General features: G+C 46.0%; 1 protein-coding gene across 1 annotated transcript in view; it reads right to left on the bottom strand.

The window, feature by feature from the left end:
- Positions 1-356: 356 nt before the first annotated feature.
- The window catches only part of DIPK2B (divergent protein kinase domain 2B), a 46182-nt gene continuing 30151 nt past the window's right edge, over positions 357-16387 (bottom strand). The window contains exons 3-5 of the mRNA XM_081566400.1: positions 13833-14006; positions 10189-10477; positions 357-8462 (exon numbers count right to left, since the gene is read on the bottom strand). Of these exons, the coding sequence (XP_081422526.1) occupies positions 8122-8462; positions 10189-10477; positions 13833-14006 (804 nt within the window). The 3' untranslated portion in view covers positions 357-8121. The remainder of the gene's footprint in view (positions 8463-10188; positions 10478-13832; positions 14007-16387) is intronic.

Raw genomic sequence — 16387 nt, 5'->3', positions numbered from 1 at the left:
CAATGGAAATGGTGCAATGGTGCTTCTACTCAATGTGCATCACCCTGGAGTAAGCCCTAAATGGGAGACCTGAATCTTCTTTTTATTTATTTATTTAATTTATTTCTTTTGTTGAAGTATAATTGATTAACAATATTCTGCCAATCTCTGCTGTACAGCAAAGTGACTCAGTTTTATACACATAGGTAATCTGAATCTTCCTTTTAATCCAACTCACTTTCCCTTCTTAGTTGGGACCATCTTGTCGCACATGTAATCCTTCTGTGTTTTGTCTTTTGTGTTATATCACACAGCTCCAGTATGTAAGACAGCTTCTTCACCTGGTGCTGAACAATTTCTGCTTCACACACTGAGTCGCTTTTTTGGTTTTTTATTTTGGAATAATTTTAGACTTACAAAAATGTTCCCAAATCATATACAGAGTTCCCCCATCTGACATCCCTTAATGTTGACATCTTACATAGCCATAGTACTATTGCTGCAACTAGGAAAGGAAAACTGATAAAATACTATGTACTAATATAATTAGATCTTAGAATTTCACCAGCTGTCCCACTGAGAAAGAGAAACATGGCCCACAGCAGCTGGGCCTTCGCATTCTCCTTGAACCTAAAGCATTTCTCAGATCACTAACGTTAAACAAGGCCACTCTGTGACCATGGTGAATCAAGACAAAAAACAAGGCCATTCAGGTCTGAACACAAACAACATCATGAACATTGTTTAAATAAAAATGACCAAATACACCCCGGCCTGGCTACTGTGAGTGACTGCTGCTTTCCTAACTACAGAGTTACCCTGCGCCATTCCTCCTGCTTTGAAGATAAGATTTACTGAGGTGTGCAATCATGGATTCACCCTCTGTTCTTGACAGGGTTCAATCTAAAGCAAAGCTCTGCTTTCTTGAACTCTCCCCCAAATCACTTAATGAGCCCAAATCTCTAAGTCCTTTCTAACCCCCTCTTACTGAGACACCTCATGTTGCTCCATGGTGCTCGTTCTCCCTTGTTTTGATGAGCAGTAAATTCAACTGGTTCAACTACAGCTCTGTGGCCGCTGAGTTTGGGCTGGTGAGTGTTGTCACTGCTGATGTCCTTTTTCTGCTCCAGGATCCAACCTAGGCCCCCACGTTGTATGTAGTTCTCCTGTCTCCTTAGTCACCGGCAATCCATAATTCCTCACTCTTTCCTTGTCTCTCATGGCTAGTTGTAGGTTGTCCCTCAATTTGTTTGATGTTATCTCATGAGTCAATTGAGGTTTTGCATTTGGGGCAAAAATACCCTTCTCAGCGCATCATATCAGAGGGTACCTGATGTCTATGTGACTTATGACAAGTGACGTTGACCTTGATCACTTGGTTACAGTAGTGTCTGCCAGGTTTCTTCAAGCATAAATTTACTATTTTTTTTCTCTTTGTAATTAATGGGTATGTTGTGGCAAGATAACTTTGAGATGATGCAAGCATCCTGTTTCTTCCTACTTTGATCAACCAGTTTCAGCCCCCACTGAGGATTCCTGCCTGCAATCATTATTAATCGGGTGGTTGCCAAGTGGTGCTTTTCCACTTGCATCATTTCTTCTGCATTTATTGATTGGAACTCTACTGTAAGGAAGAGCTCTTGCCTTTTCCATTTATTTATTTATCTGGTTATTTATTTATATCAGTATGGTCTCGTAAGAATTGATTTTATTCTATGGATTATTTCTATCATTACCTATTTAATATTCAAACTGTCCCAAATTTGGCTATGGGAGCCCCTTCAAATTGGTTCCTGTGTCCTTTTAACATGCCCCCAATTTTTTGAGCACGTCCTCCCTTTCTGGCAGCACAAGAGTATTACAGGCTCATCTTGTACTTTCCCTATCTAGTCTCAGAATCAGCCATTTCTCCAAAGAGCTCTGGTTTCTCTTACTGAAGAAACCAAGACCTAGGCACTATGTACTGGAGTGTCACTGCTTATAGGCCATCTCAGAGAATAAAGCTAGGAAATATATTTCTATACACTTCTCTACACTCACATCTCTATCCCTATATCTATCCATCTGTGTATATATACCTAAAAAATTCTGAGTTCAGGGACTTCCCTGGTGGTTCAGCGGTTAAAACTCCACACTTACACTGCAGGGGGCTTGACTTTGACCCTTGGTCAGGAAACTAAGATCCTACATGCCTCGAGCTGTGGCCAGAAAAAAAAAATCGTGAGTTCATAGTGATACCTCCAATTCCAATCTAACATCACAACATTTAAAATTGGAAGGAGCACAATATTCTGTATTTCCTGACTTGTAACTCTTTTCTCCAAGCAATACTTGCTCAAGACTTAAAGTAGTTTCAGAACTGCTAATTCAGATTTTCACAGGAAAAATATTCACTAACCAGAGCACAGTTTTTGTGAATGGATTTTCCCCCCTCTTTCTAAATTGAGGTAGAATTCACATACTATAAAATTAACCATTTTAAAGTGTGTGTAGACTTCTTGTTGTTTGTTGTCTTATACTATGTAGTCAAAAGACTTACTTTCCAAGTTACCTAGGTTAGTTTCTCTGTATAGTTATTTTATTCTTTTTTTAAAATACAGTTGTGTCCATTTGTTATTCTTTGTATTTCATTTTAGTTCAACCCACATCTTGGCTGATCTTGATTCTTAATTTGTGGATTGTGTGAGGTTTTCTCATGATTCTAAAAAAAAGGTACACTCAGAGAAGTTTCACTCCCTCTTCATCCCTTAGGCTCACTCCCATTCCTCTCTTCTTTCCACTCCATTGACATCCATTCCCTGTAGGGAACCAATCTCATTAACTTCTGGTTTATTCTTTATATTTATACAGCTATACATCCACAGACACACACACATGTGTGTGTATATCTTTTTTTGCATCACAGGTGAGCAGACACATAAAAGTTTTCTTGTATCTTTTTTCTTGTATGAAAAGTAGCATTCTATAAACACACCTCTGTGCTTTTTTTTTTCTCGCTTCATAGTATAGCTTGCAAATCACTCCATATCAGTTCCTAGAGATCTTCCTTATTCATTCGTAGAGCTGCATAGCACTCCTTTGTGTGGATATGTGCTGCAGTGTATTCAACCACTCTCCTGTGGCATTGAAGTTGTTTTCGATATTTGCAATTATGAACAATGCTGAAATCTATAACTTAGAGGCACTGAGTTTTGTGAGAGGGGCTGGCACAAGATCTGAAGGCAGATGACTCAGCTTCCAGAGCCGCCACTCTGTCTGCGGGGCCGCACTGCTTCCACAGGCAGCTCAGGCCTGAGATGATGCCCTGGTCACCCTAGTGGGCTGGGGCTTCTCCCTCTCCTTGTCTGCTTCTATGATGAGCTCCAGTAGGCGGGCCCCTGGTTGCTCAGTTCCCCTTTGCTGGCCTATTCCTCTAAGTTGCCTTCTTGGAGGGTCATTATATTTGCACATTTGGGGCCCCCTGTCTGGTTGTTAACCCTCCCTCACAACCCCCAGTCACAACCACTTTTAAACAATGACACAAAGTTGTTGCGGACAGACCAGAGTATATTTGTGTGTATGTGAGCTCAGCTGTGCCAATATTTGTGGACAACAGGCCCGAAGTGGGCAGAAAAGCCACATCACCATGCATAGGCAGTGAGCCAGAAGCTTTCAATGGGCCAAGAGGGTACTTGAATTTCCTGAGCATGGATGGACTTCCCAAGGCCCGCCAAATTACCTGCTTGAGGAGGATTCCCTCCTGACCCTGGTGGAGGGCCAGGCTGGGGAAGCGAGCGTAGTGGCTTCCCAGCTGCCTTTCAAGATCAACCCAGAGTCTGGAGAGTGGGAGGGAAGAAAAATGGCCCCTGTCACACTGTCTGGCAGCCTGCAGCACCCTCATGATTCCTTTGGTCTGGAGCAGAGCCTTGGGACAGAGGTCAAGATCCCTCCCAAGAGGCTAAAGCACTCACTTTGGCTGTGTGATGAGCCCTTTCTGCCAGGAAACCCTCTGCCCTTTCCTAAGGAAAGGCCATCAGATACAGAATGCCCACATGTGCCAGGTCCTTGAGAAACGATCAGTTATTTAAACGGGATAATAACCCTATGAAGGTAAATCTTTTCCTCACCATTTTATGGATGAGGAAAGTGAGACTTGGAGATGTTAAGCAACTTGCCCAAGGTTACCGAGTAACCAGCAGAGTCATGATTTGAAACCCAGGTCTGTCTGATTCCAGGGCTCTACTTTTTTCCAATATGAACACAAATCCAACGAAGTATTTATTTGAACTCTAGAGGAAACATTCAGGCTCCTGCAACTGCTTATCAGCAGAAGTCAGATGCTACACGGGAGGACTAGTAAAGCAGGAGACCTGAAAATTGTTGCCTTGAGTAAATCGCTTAAACCAGTTTCCTTGTTTGAAAAGTAGGACTTGCCCACAGGGCTGTGGGGATGCCGACCTGACAACTGCAGCCGATGCAGTCTGTTCTCCTAGGTCAGTTCCTTTGCCATGATAAGGCTTCCCTGGTGGCTCAGATAGTAAAGAATCGGCCTGCAGTGCAGGAGACCCAGGTTCAATCCCTGGGTCCGGAAAATCACCTGGAGGAGGAAATGGCAACCCACTTCAGGATTCTTGCCTGGAGAATTCCACGGACAGAGGAGCCTGGTGGGCTATAGGCCATGGGTACTCGACTGAGCGACTAACACTCACTCACTTTGCTGTGATGGTTACTAAATATTTTATATCACCTCTGGTTCCACAGATACTCCTTTTGGTTGTGGAGGTCAAGCGAGACCCCAGTAAATCCCAAGAGCCCACCACACAGAGGTTAATCAGCATTCTCAGGGACTCAGAGCTGGCTGCGTGGGCATGCAACATAGAGTTACACAGGACCTGCACTTAGTTTAACACTCTGCTGGTGCCATCTTGCATTTCTCAATGACAGGAGGCCCCATGTTTTCATTTTGCACTGGGCCCCACAAATTATGTAGCTGGTTCTGCAGGCAAAAAGACAGTGGCTGATGAAACCCAGAAAAAGACTCTATTGTCTCCAATCAGATTCCACTACAATGATTTTATTCTGACTGAAGTCTCTAGAGTATTGACTCACTTGTCTCCTGGCTGTTGAGGGAAAAGAACCGTTCTTGAAGAAGTGGCTATATCCTGTATATGTCCAGCATGCTGTTTTTGTCTGTTCTGGCTGCTATAACAATACCACAGACTGGGTGGTTTATAACCAATAATTATTTCTCACAGTTCCCGTGGTTGGGAAGTCCAAGATCATGGTGCTAGCAGATTTGATGTCTGCTGAGAACAAGATTCTTGGTTCACAGCCAGGACCGGGCCTTCCTGCTGTGTCCCCACAAGGCAGGAGTGATGGAGCTCTCTAGGGTCTCGTTTATAAGGGCACTGGCTCCACCCTCGTGACCTCTTAATAGCTAATTCCCCAAAACTCTACTCCCAAATACCATCACATTGGGAGTTAAGATCTCAACCTATGAATTTAGGAGGGGGACACAAATAATCAGTTTAGAGCCCATGGTGTATGAAAAACACCAAACAAAAAGGGTTGAAAAACATAGCCATTATTCTTAGCAAGAACATTTTCTGAGCACTTGCTCTGTGCCCAGCCTGGTGCTGGTTGTGACAGGGAACACAAAGAGCTCTGCGCCACTGCCACCTTCAAAGAGTGCCCAGCTGGATGGGAAGGAGGGGCATATATCTCTCTGGAATACCTTTGGGATTAGCCTCATATGGGCACAGACTTGGGGTTCAGGGGTACAGAGGAGGGATTCAGAAAGGACTTGATGGGGACTGGGCTGTCAGGAAAAGCTTAGGGTCCAGGTAGGACTCAGGTCTAGTTAAGATGCCCGGGACTTAGTAAGTGGAGGAACAGAACAGTCCAAGCCTCAGACCTGGATATGGATGCATAATAACTCCCTCCTGGTGGGTCTGGCTTTTGAATCCATCAGAATAGACTGGAGTTGGGGAGTATTGCAAGTTGGGTTCTCTGCAAGCAGACCCAAAGATGGAGTTCAAGATATGTGTTTGTCTCCTGTGGCTGCTATAACAATTATTCCAAAGTGGGTGGCTTAAAACAACAGAAATGTATCCTCTGAGAGTTCTGAAAACCAGAAGTTTAAGATCAGTTTCACTGGGCTAAAAAAGCAAGGTGTTGGGAAGGGTGGTCAATCACCCTCCAGACCAAGCCAGGAAGTAACTGTCTCAAAAACTCTCAGGCAGTCCAAACTTGCCCTTCCAGAAGCTTGTCTCAGCATCCTCATTGTCATGGTTGCCCCAGAGGTAGTCAAAAGGGAGACCCCCAACTGCATTGCAGTGTACCACAAAATATGACTTTTCTTGGCTCATCTTTAAATGTCAACAAAGGGACCAAAGTTGGGCAGGACAGAGGCTGAAGGGGACTTCCCAGTTGGCGCTAGTGGTAAAGGACCTGCCTGCTAATGCAGAAGACTAAGAGACTTGGGTTCGATCCCTGCATCAGGAAGATCCCCTGGAGAAGGAAATGGCAACCCACTCCAGTATTCTTGCCTGGAGAATCCCATGGATGGAGGAGTCTGGCAGCCTACAGCCCATAGGCTTGCAAAGAGTCAGACATGACAGAAGCAACTTAGCATGCACACACAAGGCTGAAAGGGAAGGCAAGAGGAGCCTGGACTGGTCGCTGGAGTTCTGAAACTATCCTGGCAAGTCACTCTGCCTCCCTGGGCCTCAGTTTCCACATCTGCTGCATGAAGCCTATTATGCCAGGCATTTTATCTTAAAGGAGGTGACTCAGAGGTAGAAAAGAGGAGGCCAACTGAGAGGTCTCTGAGGGTAGAGGGCTGGCAGGGAGACTGGGCAAAAGTCCAAGGAACCCCCGTTAATGTTTGCGGCCTGGGCAAGAGGATACATGGAAACCCACATACCACGTGGCTAATCATTTGAAAGGTATAAAACAAGCAAGCTGCTGAATAAAATATATTCTGTTGGCTGACCTTGAAAAAGTATTTTTAGAATGACCCATAAGGCCAAGATTGAATGAAAGTTCTCAGACTCCTTAGAGTCCTGCCCTGGAGGCCGTGGTTTAGAGAGACCTGGCCCTGGTCGCCAGCTATGGCTACGAAGAATGTGCTACTCACAGATCTCCTGCTCCAGGGAGCTCAACTGGCTAAGTGCCCCGCACTGTGCTTTGAAATCCATCTTTGTGGTTGGGCTAAGGCCACACTTCCCATGGGCCATTCCTTGCAGCAGGAATATAAGGGCCGTCCATCCTTGGGAAGCTCCTCTGATGACTGGCTTTACCTCAAGGACACCCTGACAGCCCTGCTGAATCTTATTTTGGTTGAGCAGAGGGGAATCTGGGATGTTCTCACCTGATCTTCTTGCCTTCACTTGGGGGAGGGGGTGTCAGCCTTCCAGCCTGGCCTCATGGTTCTCCCCACGGTCTCTGGCTCCCCCCTCCTTTCCTCCCACACAGCCATCTTCCTCAATATAATCCTTGCCCACTTAATCCTGTCTTGACATCTGGTTCTCAAAGGATGTGGACAAACATGTTGGCCCCCAGCCCAGCACTCTTCTCTTCTTACCCCTGCCTCCTTCCCACTCCATGAAGTGCCTCCTGTCCCTGTGTCCCCTCAGCCTGCAGTCTCCTCACTCCATGGCAGAATGGGGAGCGTGGCAGGAGGGCTAGCACCGGAGCCGAGTCTTTCTTCCATGTCACTCTTTTGACCTCCATGGCTCTGTCTCATTTGCCCTGCCTGTGCATGCATGCTTCTGGAACATTCTTTGTAACCAACTGGGCTGGGAGGAGGAAGTGTGTGTCCTGGGCCCTTCACATCTCTGGCATTTTTCACTAACTCAAGAGTCTTGTGGAGAAGAGAGAAAATTGAGGCTCAAAGAGGCTGAGTGAGTGTCCACATCCGGGTCTTCCAATGCCCAACCCTGGGCTCTTCCATGATGTCCCAGCTAGGGGTGGAGGGGGCAGGTAGCAGTCATGCCGCCCTCTGGCCCAACTGCCCTCTGGTGGTTGGCATGTTCCTCTGTCTCTGGGACACCAAAGTGCCTTTCTCCCAATGGCTAAAAGGGAGAGGCTTCTTTCAACCATGCAGTGAGCCAAGTGGGCAGTGGAAGTTCCAAGGATGTGGGTCGACAAGGCTCCAGCCCCTCAGAACTTATCATTATACTTGCAGTCTGGGTAGCGGTAGGAGAATCTGGGGTCACAGGTTCTCAGGGGTCTCAAGATGTCCTTCAGCCGGCTGGCGGCCCCGAGGACCTCCGAGTCTGGCCGGGTTCCATCTGCGCAGCGAGTGAGCTCAGTGTCAATCTCCTCCCGCACTGGGGACGGGAACTTGGCCTGGAGAAGCAGGGGCAACACCTGGCCGCACACCAGCACCAGGTTCTGCTTCTCAGGGATGGTGTCACAGGAGGGCAGCTCGGTCTGGCAGCCAGAGACCAGGCAGCTGAAGATGTCTTTATTGTCTCCTGCACTGGAGGCTGCTTGGCTGCCTACACAAGAGATGGAAGATGTTATACACCATATAGACCCTGTTCCTTGGGGGGAGGTGCCGCTAATGAGAATTTCTGGGCAAAGTGTTTCAGGCTCCTAGCATCTCCAGTCCCCAGGAGATTTAGGGTTCAGGGACACGACAGCTCCTGTTGAGAACCCCAGGGGGGAGCTCCTTCTTCTAAAATAAAATGAGCTGGCCAGGGAAATACACTTCTCCATACCAGAACTTGGCCTTCTAATTATAAGATTCTTGGAAGACTCTTGAGAGTTCCTTGGACTGCAAGGAAATCCAACCAGTCCATCCTAAAGGAAATCAGTCCTGAGTATTCATTGGAAGGACTAATGCTGAAGCTGAAACTCCAATACTTTGGCCACCTGATGTGAAGAGCTGACTCATTTGAAAAGACCCTGATGCTGGGAAAGATTGAAGGCAGGAGGAGAAGGGGATGACAGGATGAGATGGTTGGATGGCATCACTGACTCAATGGACATGAGTTTGAGCAAGCTCTAGGAGATGGTGAAGGACAGGGAAGCCTGGTGTGCTGCAGTCCCTGGGGTTGCAAAGAGTTGGACATGACTGAGTGACTGAACAACAGTTGTAAGGCAGACATACATGCTGTGATTCTCTCATGATTACTACTGAATTAGAAAACACTGAGGAGATTCCTCAGACCAGTTCCATCTGCTCTTTTTAAACACAAAGTCAGGAGAAAGAACAGGTAATCCAGAATATGCTTCAACCGATTGGAGTGGGGCTGACATTCAGTGAGTCACATCTCTTAATACTCTGGAATCACCCTCATTTCTTCTCATTTGGTTCTTCTTAATAAAGGCAAATCAGGAAAGGAGTAATTTTGGCTTAACTGGTCTATCTTTGTAGGCCTTCTCACACAAATAAAATCAGAAATTTGATATTAAAATCCTCTGTCCTATTACAGGGCTCAGAATATCTGGTCACCATTAAGGACTGGGGTGTTCAAAAGGTTCTAGAACCCCGGCTGAACCTGTGCACATCATGAGAAACACAATTCACTCATACACCTCAGTTGGTGCCATGCTTTTCAATTTGAAGACTCTTTGCAACCCCATGGACTGCAGCCCACCAGGCTCCTCTGTCCATGGGATTCTCCAGGGAAGAATACTAGACTGAGTTGCCATCCATTTCTCCAGGGGATATTTCCTACCCAGGGATCGAACTCAGGTCTCCTGCATGGCAGGCGGATTCTTTACCATCTGAGCCACCACGGAAGCCCTTACACAAACAAAGGGGCTCAAATGGATTTTGAAATGTACCAGTGTATCTGCCAGATTGTTCAGATGAAGGCTAAAAGCATTGATGGGAGAGGCTCTGAAGGGGAGCTGGATGTAATCTGGGGGGTTCTCCGTGTGTGAGAAGGGGCTGGGCAGGTCCCCGCACCACACAGACCACGTCAGGCAATGGCAGTGCCCACAGAGGGTGCCGCTGGGGCCATACCACCATGACCACCATGCAAATCTTCCTCTCCTGCATTAACAAGGTCAAGTCCAACTCTGCTTTGGCACTGGAGCAGAGACTTAAAAGGGGGAGAGGGACCTTCCCCCTTCCCAAACCTGGGCTGCTCTCAATATGACACACTGGTCAAGCCCAGTGATGTGACACCCCTCCTCCACCGCCCATCACCCCCCTAACTCCTGTCATCCCGACTTCCCCTCTGACAGCTGCTCAGCCAGACCCATGCTGGGTACCTTCCTGCCTGTCGATCACGCCCAGCGCACTGGCATCCCGGATGAACAGATGCCCGTTGTTGAAGATGCCAAACATGCCCGCATCCACGTGGGTGAAGTAGAAGAAGTAGTTCAAATCATTGCTCCTCAGAGATTCCAGGACACCCAGGAGCTGGTAGGCCAGATCGGCTGCCTGGTCTGGGGGCGCACCATAGAATTCCTGCAGCGGACTGGTGCTGGTACTGACCAGAAATCTACCACAGGAGCCCAGGTACTTGGGAAGTGGCCAACCCTCAGCGCCCGGGAAGATCTGCCAAGCCAAGAGGAGGAAAGATGAGAGGATTAGAGAGAAAAAGCTCCTGGAGGCAGCTCTCTCCCTTTCTCTCTCCCTCTCCTTCTCTTCCCTCCTCTCTCTCATTCTCTCTTACCAAGAACACACAAAAAAATCAGCCTTACATGGGTACCTACTGTCTCAAGACATCAGCAAAGCATCTCTTAACCTTGTTTATACCTCTTGGAACATGGCAATTCTTTGCTCCCCCCCCACCCTCCACCAGTTATTATTCTACTCTCGATGGAGTTATTCGTAAAAGGAAGCTTTCCATACAGTGGATTATATTTCAACACAGTTGCCCCAAGTGAGGTAAGAGAGTGCTGATGCACTTGCCATGATTTTAGAGGGTATTCAGGTGCCAGTGGGGCTTCCCCAATGGCTCAGTGGTAAAGAACCCATCTTCAATGTAGGAGACACAGGAGACCTGGGTTCGATCTCTAGGTCAGGAAGATTCCCTGGAGAAGTGCATGGCAACTCACTCTAGTATTCTTGCCTGGAGAATCTCATGGACAGAGGAGCCTGGCGGGCTACAGTCCATGGGGTCACAAAAGAGCCAGACAAGACTGAGTTTGCACGCATGCACTCAGGCGTAAGGGGAACGTGTTTATTTTCAGAGTTGTATAGTTGAAAAAATATGACTAGCATTTTAGATTTCACAGATATGTCAGCTCAGGAAGAGTCTATGGAGGGGAAAAGGGTCAACTTAAGACTGATTTAAAGAAAAATATTTTAAAAAATAACAGTGCAGTTAGTAAGTTCTGGGATAGGGCAAAAATTATGAAGATGACCCTTGGGTAAAAAGTTTTGGGAACCACTGCTCTGACCCTGGGCTGGGATAATTACATATTCACAGAGACTCCACAACTGACTGGAATGTTCCGACAGCCTAATACTGGTCCAGGGAAGCACAAAGCTCCAGCCAGTTTCCTCTGTCTCCTTGTAAGGGCTCCAGGAGTATAAGATTAACATACACACTAGTATATATATATATATAAAATAGATATCCAACAAGGACTTGCTGTATAGCACAGGGAATGCTACTCAATATTTTGTGACAACATATAAAGGAAAAGGATCTGAAAAAGAAATACATGTGTGTGTGCACTCAGTCATGTCTGACTCTTTGCAACCCCATAGTACTTCAGGCTCCTCTGTCTATGGAATTCTCCAGGCGAGAATACTGGAGTGGGTTGCCATTCCCTACTCCAGGTGATCTTCCTGATTCAGGGATCGAACCTGCATGACTTGCATCTCCTGCATTGGCAGGTGGATTCTTTACCACTGCACTACCTGGGAAGCCCATGTATATATATATATGTAACTGAATCACTTTGCCATATATTTGAAACTAACACAGCATTATAAATTAACTATATCTCACTAAGGAAAAAAAAAGGAGGAGAGAATCCTGGCTTCTCTTTTTTTCCTGACTATTTATTGAGGCAGCTGTATCTAGAATGGTGTTTCTTTATGGGAGAAATGACCGAAACTATAAATACTTAGCACTTTTCCTCTTATTTTCCTTCTTTAAAAAACAAAGTCATCCCCCTTTCTGATGATGTTCTGTGGCCTCCTGCCATTTTAGCCCACTTGCCACGTTGTGAAACCTTTTCTTCTTTTCTCTGTCCACTGGGACCTTTCCCACTGTGTGCCACAGAGGAAGGTCCCCAGCCCTCTGGCAATGTCTAAATGTGCAGCCACGCAGTCATCACTGTGTTGCAGGCTTGTCAGGAGCTAGGACTGGAAGTAGTCAGATCATCTGCCTCAGCCACCAACAGTAGGACAACGAGAGAAGAAGACCTCTGAGGATACAGGAATCAGCAATTCCTTCTTCTCCTCTAGGATTTGAAATGCCAACATTACCAGGTGGCTTTTAGCAGAATGGGTATGGACTCTGACATCGGACAGCTCTGGGTTTGGGTTTCATTGCTGACACTGGCTAAGGTACTGTGACCAAGTCACTTCACTGCTCTGAGCTCCACTTACCTCATCTGAAAGAGGGGACAATAATAATATCCCTGTGGGGTTTGTCCTGAGCATTAAATGAGATCATGATGTACAACAGTCAACACAATGCCAAGAAATGAATTGTTATTATGTACTTAGCCATCATCCTTTGGCCAATAATATATAATTACTATATCATGTATAAAAATAATATATAATTATCTTATGTAATATCTCATAGTTATAATAACATATATAATATTAGTATATATAATATACAGTATATAATTATATAAAAGAATTAATTATATATTAGTATATTATATACTAATATATACTATATAATAATATATATTATACTATATTAGTATAATCAGGATAAAATATATTATAAATAATTATAACACAAATCATTATAATATAATATAATAATTAATTATAAGTATTAATATTAATACAATACTATAAATAACTAAAATATAATAGTAATATAATATCAATCATAATATCAATATAATATATAATTATTACAATCATCAATATCACTATATTATATAATAAATAATTATAATATACTTAATAACAATACTAATCATTGTTAATTGTTATGGTGCTTCTTCTTCCTCCACGCCCTCCTCTCCCTGTACCTTCTCCCTCTCCTCTTCCTTCTCTTCTCTTTCCTCTCCCTCTCCTCCTCTCCCGCTGCCTCTTATTCTTGTTCCTTTTTCTTTTCCTCTTCTCCCCTCTCTTCCTCCCTCCTTAATTTGCTACTCCCTCCCATTTCCTAGTTTCCTTTGTGCCCATTAAGTAAGTGTCCTGACTCTTGGGATCGGGGAGAAAGGGGTGTCCTATAGATGTTGACTTGTTAAGAACTGTCTATCACTGGACTGAAAGCTGCATGAAGGCAGGGACCAGCACACCTGCCTTGTTGACCAGTGTTCTAGAGCATCCCTACCTATTTGACCATTCCCTTTATGATGGAGGTTTAGATTACTTCCATCCTTTCATCTTTTCCAAGCACAGCTGCATAGCACACCTCTGAGTGGGTCATCCTTTGGTTTTTCCCCACCTCCCGAGCTTGCTCATACCTTTCTAATCTTTCAGACACCTGGTCAAAATTGCCCTCCTCCACAAAGCCCTTCAGGGCTTTCTCTGGCCATGAAATGTCCACTCCTAGCTATGCCCCCTCCCCACCAGCTCCCACACTTCTTTCCTGTAAAACAACAACACATTTTTACTGACTGCCACAGAGGTTCTGTTATAACATGGACTGGTGTCCCCAAGGTGTCCAGTGATGAGAGAGAAAGCTCAGCCCAGGGCCCCCTCAGAACCTGATGTGAATTCTCTCCCTGGATGGGCTTTCCGGGGCAGGCTCACTGCATACCTGTAGAAGGACAGGATGCGTGTTGACAGCTAGCGTGTAGAGGAGACGCAGCTTGTCGCGGTCCGTGAAGTGGTCCATGAAGATGCTGCCAGCGTCAGCCACCTCTGCATAGCGCCGGACCACACGATCCAGGAGTCGCTGTGATGGGCAGCGCAAGAGAGGGCTGGACAGGCCCTGCAAGGGGGCAGGAGAGATCCGGGGAGGAGGAAAAGGTGCTGAGTGCTCATGGGGGCCAGCAGGACTGGGTATGGGCAGGCTCTGCTGTAGGGGAGATCCCTGGGTTGCAGGGGTCAGGTGGGCCTTGGGGTGGGAAAAGACCCCCAGGGGGTATGGAGCAGAGTACCCCTAGGTGGTGGAGTGAGAGGGGCCTGAGCGGGGTACATGTGTGAGAGCTGGCATTGAGGAGAAGGGACTGAGAGATCCTGGGGTCATGTAGGAGGGTGCTAGGTAGGCAGTGCATCCCTAGCAAACTCCTAGTAGAAGTTTCAGAGCCTCTGTGTCTCCACACACATTTTGCAACTCAGGAATTGGCAGTTTGCAGGTTAGTATTGGAAGGGTTGGATTCAGGATTTGAACCTGTTATGAACTGCGTGTTTGCCCCTCTCTTGCATCTCATTCATGTGTTGAAACCCTAATCCCTAATGTGATGGTATTAGGAGATGGGGCCTTTGAGAGGTAACCAGGTCATGAGGGTGGAGCCCTCATGAATGGGATTAGTGTCCTTATAAGAAGAGGCCTGAGAGAACTTGCTCCCTCTCTCTGTTCTCCATCACCCCAAGGAGACCATGAGGAGATGGCTGTCTGCAAACCAGGAAGAGAGCCTTCACCAGGAATCAATTGGCTAGCACCCTGAGTTTGGATTTCCCAGCCTCCAGACCTGTGAGAAATACAATTTTGTTTTTAGCTCACCTAGTCTCTGGTCTTCTGTTACAACATCCTGAGCTAGGACAGAACCCAATCTGATAGACGCTAACATCCAGGCCTTTTCCCCTGTGGTAGGTCTTGCCCCTCCCTCAACCTGATAAGCTACCCAGGTGGAGACCACAGAAGATGATTTGAAGCTATGAGACAATCTCTTTGCTTCTGATAATCTTTTCCTACACAGCCTGAAATTCTGCCATTAAAGATAGTCATTGTTGGGGCAGGGGTGGTGGTTAGGGTTGTGTGTGTGTGTGTGTGTGTTCTAAGTGGCTCTCAGTCATGTCCGACTCTGTGTGACTCTATGGACTGTAACCCGCCAGGCTCCTCTGCCCATGGGATTCTCCAGGCAAGAATACTGGAGTGGGTTGCCATACCTTCCTCCAGGGGATCTTTCCAATCCAGGGATCGAACCCGCGTCTTTTATATGTCCTGCGTTGGCAGGTGGGTTCTTTACCACTGAGCCACCCGAGAAGCCTGGTGGTTAGGGTTAGAGGTAAGTAATTTCTTCTTCTCTTTTCCAAGAGCTGATTCATAAATAAAAAATACCTCTGGGAGAGGTATTGGCCATAAAACAATGATAATAGTAGGTAATAATTATTGAGTGCTTACTATACAACAGGAGCTATTCTAAGTCCCTCACAGGTAGTATGCTCTTTCATTTCCTTCTTCCAAGAACCTAATAAGGTAGGTACTACTATTGCTACCATTTTGTGGATGGCAATACTGAGATTTAGAGAGATTAAGTGAGTTTCCTCAGGTCACACATACCTAGTATTTGTACTCACACAGACAGTACACCAGGTGAGAGGTAGGTAGGTGGAGCCAGGTAGGACCTGCATCCTTATCTTTACTGGGGTTGTAACTCTGTATTTGAGTAAGCTCAGAGCACTCATTCATTCATTCACCTACCAATGTTTGCAGAGAATCCACCAAAGACCAGGCTGTATTCTAGGCACTGCAGATGTAAGGGGGACCATAGCAGACACTGCCCTTCCAGGCCTGTCAAGTGGGCAGTTGACAGTTGTTAGTTGCTCAGTCATGTCCTACTCTCTGTGACCCTCATGGACTGTAGCCTGCCAGACTCCTCTGTCCATGGAATTCTCCAGGCAACAATACTGGAGTGGGTTGCCATTTCCTTCTCCAGGGGATCTTCCTGACTCAGGGATTGAACCCGGGTCTCCTGCATTGCAGGCAGATTCTTTACCATATGAGCCACCAAGTGGGGGAGACCATCAAATGCCCAGCAGTTACTATATGGTGCAGGGAGTGCTAATGACCGGCCTGAGGCCAGAGAGCTGTGGGAGCCCATGGGTGCAGGGCCACACTAAAACTTTTGGAGGCATTGGTACAAAATCCTTTGTTTTCATGGGTCCCTTCCTCCATAAAAAAATGCTAAAAATGGTATTTTACAACTGCATTGGTATAAAGACAAATACATTAATATTATACATTCAAACATGTTCTTAGACGATTATTTTTCTTCTGATTTTGAAAGAAATCAAAACATTTTTGTGGGCCCCTCAAAGGCTTCTTGGAAGACAATGAAGTCTGAGTGGAGGTCTGAAGCAAGCATAGAGTGAGCCTGCAAAGAGGCGGGGAGGGTATATGTGCAGAAGGAACAAGATGTGCAAAAA

Source organism: Giraffa tippelskirchi, chromosome X (assembly GCF_054371585.1).
Source record: "Giraffa tippelskirchi isolate mGirTip1 chromosome X, T2T-mGirTip1v1.2.pri, whole genome shotgun sequence".
Taxonomy (NCBI): Eukaryota; Metazoa; Chordata; class Mammalia; order Artiodactyla; family Giraffidae; genus Giraffa; species Giraffa tippelskirchi.
The sequence above is the reverse complement of the archived record's forward strand: the minus strand, read 5'-3'. Positions and strand labels throughout refer to the sequence as shown.